The sequence below is a fragment of the Carlito syrichta genome, unplaced genomic scaffold (genome assembly GCF_000164805.1).
Source record: "Carlito syrichta isolate Samal-C Ts95f unplaced genomic scaffold, Tarsius_syrichta-2.0.1 Scaffold305865, whole genome shotgun sequence".
Taxonomy (NCBI): domain Eukaryota; kingdom Metazoa; phylum Chordata; class Mammalia; order Primates; family Tarsiidae; genus Carlito; species Carlito syrichta.
Window position 1 is genome coordinate 259728 of NW_007249961.1, and position 8663 is coordinate 268390.

Genomic DNA, 8663 nt, shown 5'->3' on the forward strand with positions numbered 1-8663 from the left:
ACAGCCGTCTACTTTGGAAGATGATTTCTTCTCTACTTCATTCACGAGTATTTCAACGCATGTTTATTCAGCACGTACTCTATGCTAGGAGCCATAATAGGTGCCGTGGATACAGTGATGATAGACAGTAAGACAGACATGATTTTTGCCTTTGGTTTCTTACTTGATCTGCAGACAGACAAGCAAATAGAGAGGTACAGTGGGTGTGATGCATCCTGGGAGGTGTAGTGTTTGACAACAGCATGTTCAACTGGACCCCTCAGGTCCCTTGTCCTCCGTCTCAAATGTCCTGCCTCCCCTACCCCCATTCCTCTCCCCTTCCTCCCTTTCTCTGAGCAAGAGAAACTCCTTGTGGGAGCTAACTCATCACCTACAGGTTTGATCCCAGCTCTTGCTTCCACTTGGCTTTGATGCCACTGTTATTCCCTCTCCCTCTCCATTAGCACCTTCCTGTTCCTTAAAACTAGACTGACCTACTTTGAAATAAAACCTTCTCTTTATTAGTAAGTCAGTAAATTAAGCCAATCATTCTGTCATGCAGTAAGCAGTTATTGAGGTACCTCTATGTATCGGGCACTTTGCTTTGTACTGGACGTTCAGGGGTAAACAAAACAAAAATGATCACTTCTCTCATTTATTTTATAATCTAGGGAGGGAGATGGAACAAAAGAAAATTCGAACAAGAAAATAAAAGAATAAACCAAGGTATGAATAAAATTGGCCCACATCAAAAATTGGCTAGGAAGTAAAGAATACCCATGGCAGGTCAGCCAAGGCAGGACTCTCTCCAGAGAGAAGGATTCGAGAGAGACGCACGAGGTGAGAAAGATCCAGGCATGTGAAGAGCAAGCAGGAAGAGTGTTCTGGGCAGAGGGAATGTCATGGGCAAAGGTCCTGTGGCAAATAAGAGTTGGCCTGTTAGGTGGGAATGAAAGAAGGTCAGTGTGTGGAGCTTGCGGCATGAGATGATGCTAGAGGGTGGCCAGAGACAGATCCCACAGGGATTTGTAGGCCAAAATAAAGATTTGGATTTTATTCTAAAAGAAATAGAAATCTTCTGAAGGGTGCTCAGCAGAAGAGAAATATGATATGATTATACAGATGCTTCTTGACTTTCAATGAACTTACATTTCAGTAAACCCATCCTTGGTTGATAATATTGTAAGTCGGTTTTGACCCCCTCCCCTACCTTGGGGAGATGAATCTCCTTTCTCTCTCTCTCTCTCTCTCTCTCTCTCTCTCTCTCTCTCTCTCTCTCTCTCTCTCTCTCTCTAGCTCTAGCTCTCTCTAATTTACTTTCTAAATAAACTATATTTTCCATTCTAAAAAAAAAGAAAATATTGTAAGTGAAAAATCCATTTAATACACATAACTTACCAAATATCATAGTTTAGCTTAGCCTACCTTAAACACCCTCAGAACACTTATATCATCCTATGGTTGAACAAAATCACCTGGCAACACCATATGCTGTAGAGCATTGGTTGTTTAACCTGGTGGTTGAATGGCTGACCGGGAGCTGTGGCTTGCTCCCACTGCCCAGTAACACAAGAGAGTACATATCACTACGTATCACTAGCTGGAGAAGAAATCAAAATTCAAAATTCAAAGTACAGTTTCTACTAAATGTGTATCACTTTTGGACCATCGTAAGGTTGAAAATTGTGATTAAAACCATCGTGTGAGTCAGGGACCATCTGTAGTTTGTATGTTAGACTGAGAGGTGAGATGACTTCATGTCCTGTTTTGCCTGGGACAGTTCTGGTTTATTTCTTTTATCCTGGTATAATGATCATTTTCACTTTTTTCACTTTTGGTTTGAATGATAAATGACCTTAAGGAGAGGAGACAAGTATAAAAATGGGGAGACTAGTTGGATACCACTGCTGCACCCCAGATGGGAAATGATGTGCCCAGGAGCATGGGGGTGTAAATGAGAGGTAGTTGATGGATTAGAGATGAACTGTGGATTTAGAATCCCAGGACTTGCCGGTGGACGGAGCTATAGGGGTGAAATGAAGGAAGACATCAACACATTCCCCGGTTTCTGGTGTGAGGATCAGAGAGAAAGATCATGTCATTCGCTGAAATGGAGAAACCTAGAGGGTGAAGAATTCTGATGGGGAAACGAAAGTTCATTTGGGGGCATGTTAAGTTTGAGATGTCTGGAAGCCAGACACGCAGATACATCAAGTAACCAGTTGGAGATACAAGCATAGAGTTCAGAAATAAGGTTCTCAGGTAGAGATATGACTTTAAGATCCATTAGCATATAGGAACTAGTTAGACTTGTGCAAGAGAGTAAAGAAAAATAAAAAGTGAGAGTCTCCGCCCCCCCAAAAAAAGTGAAATCCCAGAACCAAGTCTAAGAAACACTCAAAGTTTGGGGAGATGAGAAAGGCCCAGCTAAGGAAATAAAGAAGAATTAAAGTAGAGTACAATATTACTCCACTGAGTTGATGAAGGTGAGTGTGGTACTATGTCACCAAGAGACAGAAACTACCAGGAAGAAGGGGGAGAGCAACTGTGCTAATGTTCAGAAAGTTGCTGATCTGAGGAGAAAAATGTGTCTATTGTTTGGCATCATGGAGGATCAGAGGTGACAAAGCTATTTTGCAAGAGTGATGGGGACACAGATAAGTGGGTTAAAGTTTGATCAGAAGTGAGGATCAGAGGTTGTAGATGGGCCACACTTTCAACAAATTTGACTACTAAGAAGAAGAGAAAAATGTGTATGAGTGGATAGTAACGTGGATTGAAGTATGGGTTTCAATGTGGTGATCTAATTCAGAAAGCAGTTATGGAGTGCCTGCATAACTGTTCATACAATTATGAATAAGATGTGGTGCCTGTTCTTCAGCAAGTCAGGCATTCTCCTAAGCTAAGTGCTTGCCTGGACATTTAAACCAAGTGCTGGAGAACCCAGAAGTAGAGAGGAACTCCACTGCTGGACCTCTTGGCTTGTACTGTACCTCACAGGTTCTGAAGTCAGACCATCCCGCCTGCAATCCTGACTCTGCTGCTGTTATGTGTGTGACCTTGGAGAATGTCCTAGGCATATACCCCTAAGCCTCAGTGTATTCAACTGAGAACTTCGAAGACATTCTCTGCAGCTTAAATCAGATAAATCATTTAAAGTATAGAGCATAGTCGGGCACTTTCTTTCTTTTTTTTTTTTAGAAAGCAGGATTTATTAAGAGGACAGAAAAGCTCCCACGGTGGGAGGGGACCTGAGGAGGTTGCCATGTCAGGCACTTTCAATGGTTAAAAATGTCATCTACTATAATGACCATTCACTGGCTTCCCATATCCCAGCAGGCTTTGGATTGCCACCAGTGTATGCTTTTGTTGAGGCTCATATTAAATCATGTTGTGTCTGTCTGCATATCTCACTTCCTCTTTAGAACAGGAAGTAGAATTGTATCTGAATTAAAAGATGGTGAGGACAAAGATGAGGAAAACCAACATGAGAGTCATTCCTTAGGTAAAATAAGTAGGAATTAGTTAAAAAGTAAATTGGGGTAGGTGCAGGTATTGAGAAGAAATAAGCCTTAGTCCAAGATGGCAGTTTCTAAGATAAAACTCCTAGGATTATACCTCCCATACATGGAGAGGCCTGGGAACAGCGACAAAATAACCAGAGGCCTGGCCATAGCTAGAAGAAGTAGGGGGCTGGGAATTACAGAGATTGATGGAAGGTTGCCCAGGGCCATGAGCTATGACTCCAGTCATTGGAACCCAGTGTGACAGTCAATGCTTGGCCAGCTCAGGCTTACTCAGGAGGAGAAGCTGGGGCCACTAATTACTAAAGAGGCTTTGGTGGGGGTCATGTGAGGAGCCTGCATAGTTACAGATAAGTTGGAGTCCCTGGGACCCCACAGTTACAGGCTTATCTTATATGGTGCTATTTATCTTCCAGATGGCCCCCAGTGGCCATTCTTACCAGAAAATCAATCTCAGTGTTCCTAGTTTCCATCAACACATTCACTTTACAAACATTTATTGGGCACCTTTAAGTGCCCTATACCAGCCCTGAGGACACAGAGCTCAGGAACACTGTGTCCCTATATGGAGGGGAAAAGTGTATGGCTCACAGTCTAGTTCCCTGAGAGCAGAGGAAGCAGGAAGCTCAGTATCCCTCAGGTAGGCCATCAGGTCTGAAGTGATTGGGGTCTTTGCCACTCCGGCCCCATTCCTCAGCTTTCCGATTTAGCTCCAAGTCATCCAATACACTGCTGCTGCTTCCAAAATAATAGTGGCTTAAGAGCCCCTGAAGATATTGCCTGGTATTGCTGGAGTCCAAGAAAAAGAGACAGAAGATTAATCTCTCGACTCACCTGAGACAGCTCCACTTCCTAACTCCCTCTTCCCTCTTGCCACCCCCCTGACCCCATGAATGCTGGAAAAATCAAAGAAGGAGGAGGAAAAATACCAACCCTTTTGGGAAAGGGCCAAAGTCAGCTGATTCTCTCTGCATCCTGCAACAGGATGCTTTGGAGACCTCTCCTCAGTTCTTCCTTTCGCTTTGGGGGTGAGAGGACATATGTTCTCACCAGCCCTGCTCAGGCTCTCAGGTCACCCAGATCCCACAAGACCCAGGTTCTCATCAAGAGAGACAAACCCTGCTGGTCCCTCACTAGCATTTCCAGGAAGCTGTGTTACCTGAGCACTTTAGCAGCCCAAATACCCCCAGGTCCCCTTTGGGCAGCATCATAGTTCCCCCGAGCATGGAAATATCTGTTTGAATTTCTGTAATTGGCTTCTAGCATGTGCCAGTTGGCTCTCCACAAGTCCCAGGCCCCTGGAAAGGGAAGAAAATAACAAAAATAAACCTGGTGACATATTGGAAAGGCGGAGGAATGAAAATTTTCCACTGATCTCCAGATTTTGACCCTTGACAAAATCATCCTTTGAAGTCATATGTTGAGATGAGCATTCCATTCTATGGATTACTTCTCTAGGTAACGGTAAGTAGGGTACTTTTTAGTGGGTTGGATTTAATTGAATTGATTGGCAGCTGTCATGCCCTGGGCTATGTCTTATATGGGTCTTTGTGTGCTATATACAAAGAAGGGGTGCTTATGTGAGGGATGTAAGGATGGAGAATGGTACCACAACTGCAGAACCCAGGGACTATGTTAGGGACCCACATCTACCATGGCCCATGAGAAAAATACATCCTCTGGGCACGGTGGCTCATGCCTATAATTCCAGCACTTAGGGAAGCCGAGGTGTGAGGACTGCCTGAGCCCACGGGTTTGAAACCAACCTGGGTAACTTGGTGAGACCTTATCTCTATAAAAAATCAAAAACTTAGCCGGCATGGTGGTGTGTGCCTGTAGTTTCAGCTACTAGGAAAGCTGAGGCGGAAGAATTGCCTGAGCCCAGCAGGTCAAGGCTGGGGTGGCCGTGAGCGTGCCACTGCACTTCAGCCTGGATGACAGAGTGAGACTCCAACTCAAAAAAGAAAGAAAGAAAGAAAGAAAAATACATCCTTTGCAGTTGAGTGAAGACAACTCAGATCTAAACAAATCTGACAGTTATGGGCATAAATGGCATAGGAAAACTGTTGGAATAGGCAGTAAGTGATGAGATGGAATCAACCTCCATAGGACCTGGATAATCAGACAGGAATGGCAGGAATGTAAATGTTTAACGCTCTGCTTTGCCAATTAAACTTCAGTTTCCTCACCCTTCAATTGGGAGAATCATACCTACCTTTCTGGTAGATTAAATGAAGTCACATACATAAATTGCCTAGCGTATTGGAATACTTGATGCAAGTTAGGTTCTCATTTCTCTTAGTGAAGGGCACTGGTGACAATGTGATGCCACTATACACCCAACAGAATGACAAAAAATTTCTTTTTGAATTGGAGTCTCACTCTGTCACCCAGGCCGGAGAGCAGTGACACGTTCACAGCCACCCCAGCATCGACCACGCCCGGCTAATTGTTGATTTATTGTAGAGATGAATTAGGCTGGTCTCGAACCCATAGCCTCAGGCAATCCACTTGCCTCAGCCTCCCAAAGTGCTGGGATTACAGGCTGAGCCACCGAGCACAGCCAACAATTTTTAAAAAACTGACAGTAACAATTGTGGGCAAGGATTTGGAGCAGCTGAAACTCTCATAAGTGCTGATGGAAGTATAAAACTAGTACAATTTCAAACAATTGTTTGCTAGTTTCTACTAAAGTTAAGTCTACAAATGCTTTATGACGTTACAATTCCATTCCTAGGAATACACCCCCAACAGAAATGAGTGCTGACGTCCACCAAAGTACATGTACATCAGTGTTTATTGCAGATTTATCCATAACAGCCCAAACATTTAAAAAGCCTAATTACCCAACTCTGTAGAAGAGATAAGTGTGAGATACTATGCAGCAAGAAAAATGGTAAACTATTGATACACACAACAACAGGAATGAATCTTCTGGTCACATTATTTAAGTGAAAGAAAAACAGACACAAGAGATATTCTGTATGATTTCTTTGATTCAAAGATCCAGATCAGGCAAACTAATCATAATGGTAGAACTGAGAGCAGGAGTTACCTTTGATAAGGGTGAGGTATTAATCAGGAGAAAGCATGAGAGACCTTTCTGGGGTGCATGAAATGTTCAGCATGTTGTCTGATAGTGGTAATATGGATGTTTATATATGTAAATGTTCATCGAGCAGTACAGTTTGCTGTATGTAAGTTATATATCATTTGTAAAGTTTTTAAAATAAGAGTAGTGGGGAAATTAGATGTTTGAAACAGGTCTAAGCCAGGAAGAATTGTAGGAAGTGTCTGTGAGGGCCTGCGCTGTTCAATCAATGAATAATTTTTAGTCTTGCTATGGCTTACATATCAAGGACTTCTTTAAACCAACTCACTTGAAAAAAGAAAGCTATGATGAATATTTGAGGTATTCTTTTTTTTTTTTTTCAAGTCAGAGTCTCACTCTGTTGCCCTGGCTAGAGTAAGGTGGCAGGATCACAACTCACCACAGCCTTGACTTCCTGGGTGCTGGCGATCCTTCTGCTTCAGCCTCCCAAGTAGCTGGGACTATAGTAGCCACCACTTCTGGCTAACTTTCTTGTAGAGATGAGGCCTCGCTATGTTGCCTAGGCTGATCTCAAACTCCTGGACTCAAGCAGTACTCCCGCCTCAGCCGCCCAAAGTGCTGGGCATGGTGACTCATGAACTATTTATTTATTTATTTTTAGGAACACACTTTTTTTCTTTTTTGAGCCAGAGTCTCATTCCATCGCCCAGGCTGGAGTGCAGTGGCACGCATGCTCATCACCACCCCAGCATCGACCACAGCAGGCGATCCTTCCGCCTCAGCCTTCCAAGTAGCCGGAACTACAGATGCGCACTACCATGCCTGATTAAGGAATATACTTTTTAAACAAACATATCCAGCATATTTAAATGCTCTGGTACCACACAACAAATTTTGAAATATGCCTACTTAAGGAGGGAAATAGTCTTTCTTACGTGTGGAAAAACTTAGCAGTTGCCACCAAAACTCATTTTTAAAACCGTTATTTTGAGAATATCATTTTTTAAAGCACTTGAAGTTCAAAACGCAGAAACACTGAAATTTGTAAAAATCACAAACAGTTCAATTACAAAGCTAACAACAAACATGAAGTTCAAAGTATTGCAAAACTGACAACATAATTTTCCCATTTCAACAACGAGCCAGTAAGATTTATTTCCCATCAGGAATAGCAGAAGTCAGTTTCCTGGCCCTGTCTTAGCCCTTGTGTGGTTAATCCGTGGGAACTTGCTCAATGTATTGTATGAGTAAGAGTTAAGTCTTAATTTCCATAAATTCTGCATCCCAGCCATTGGCCATTTGCTTGGGTACAGGATGATCCCCTCCCTGGAGTAGGCCATGATATCTATTCTGCTCATTCACCTAAAAACATACCAAGGTCACAGCTATACTCCAAGATTGAAAAATTTGCCATCTGTAAATTTCCACAGTTGGAGTGCGATCCCTGGAAGTCCTTATTCTTCTGCACACTATACCAACAACACAAGCTGGGCCCAAAGCACCTTTGGCCTCTAGTCTGGAAACACCACAGAAGGGTGCTGAATTAGACCAGCCTGGAAGGAGGAAGATATGGAAAACCACCCTCCTGCTCTGATCCATTTGTGGCTTCTCTAAGGAGCACCCACATTTGGTAGGTATGTAGCCTCTGCTCGGACTGGATCCTGGGGACAGTTGGATGTGCCCTTCATCCTCTGGGACTCGTACCTTGGGCAGCCTCCTTGAAGAACGAATACCAGCCTTCACTACTGACTCCTATGACCAAGGAGCAGAAGACAATGCTCGTGAAAAGCCTCATTATGCTGAAATAAAAGAACGAGAGAGGCAAAGGATCACAACCCCAAACAGACATATTCTGGGGACTTAATTTCAAAGACAGTTTGTTCTCTATTTCCATTTGTTTGTATTAGAATCACGACTGACAAAAGATTGAATGTATTTTAGGAAGAAGCATAAACTCTTATTTCTCAGCCCAGTTCTCTAGAAAGAATAAACAAGAAGGTCCCAAAGAGTTATTGCTCTGTGACCAATTTGTCACCCAATAAAGCAGACTAAATTCAATCAATAAGCATTTCCTGAGTTCCCACTCTGCTCAGCACTGATCCCATAAA

General features: G+C 43.0%; 1 protein-coding gene across 1 annotated transcript; it reads right to left on the reverse strand.

Moving 5' to 3' along the window:
- Window positions 1-4129: 4129 nt before the first annotated feature.
- LOC103265125 (serum amyloid A-4 protein-like) lies at window positions 4130-8350 on the reverse strand. Its single transcript, XM_008062833.1, has 3 exons — window positions 8260-8350; window positions 4663-4801; window positions 4130-4292 (listed from the first exon to the last, which is right to left on the reverse strand). Exons 1-3 carry the CDS (start codon window positions 8348-8350, stop codon window positions 4130-4132), a joined length of 393 nt encoding a protein of 130 aa, XP_008061024.1.
- Between the last annotated feature and the right edge of the window lie 313 nt (window positions 8351-8663).

Coding starts and splice junctions, on each gene's coding strand:
- LOC103265125 (XM_008062833.1), bottom strand. CDS start 8,350: ATGAGGCTTTTCACGAGCATTGTCTTCTGCTCCTTGGTCATAGGAGTC. Junction 4,802..8,259: donor CTTCAAGGAGGCTGCCCAAG/GTACGAGTCCCA, acceptor TTCCCTTTCCAG/GGGCCTGGGACTTGTGGAGA. Junction 4,293..4,662: donor TGGGCTGCTAAAGTGCTCAG/GTAACACAGCTT, acceptor CTTGGACTCCAG/CAATACCAGGCAATATCTTC.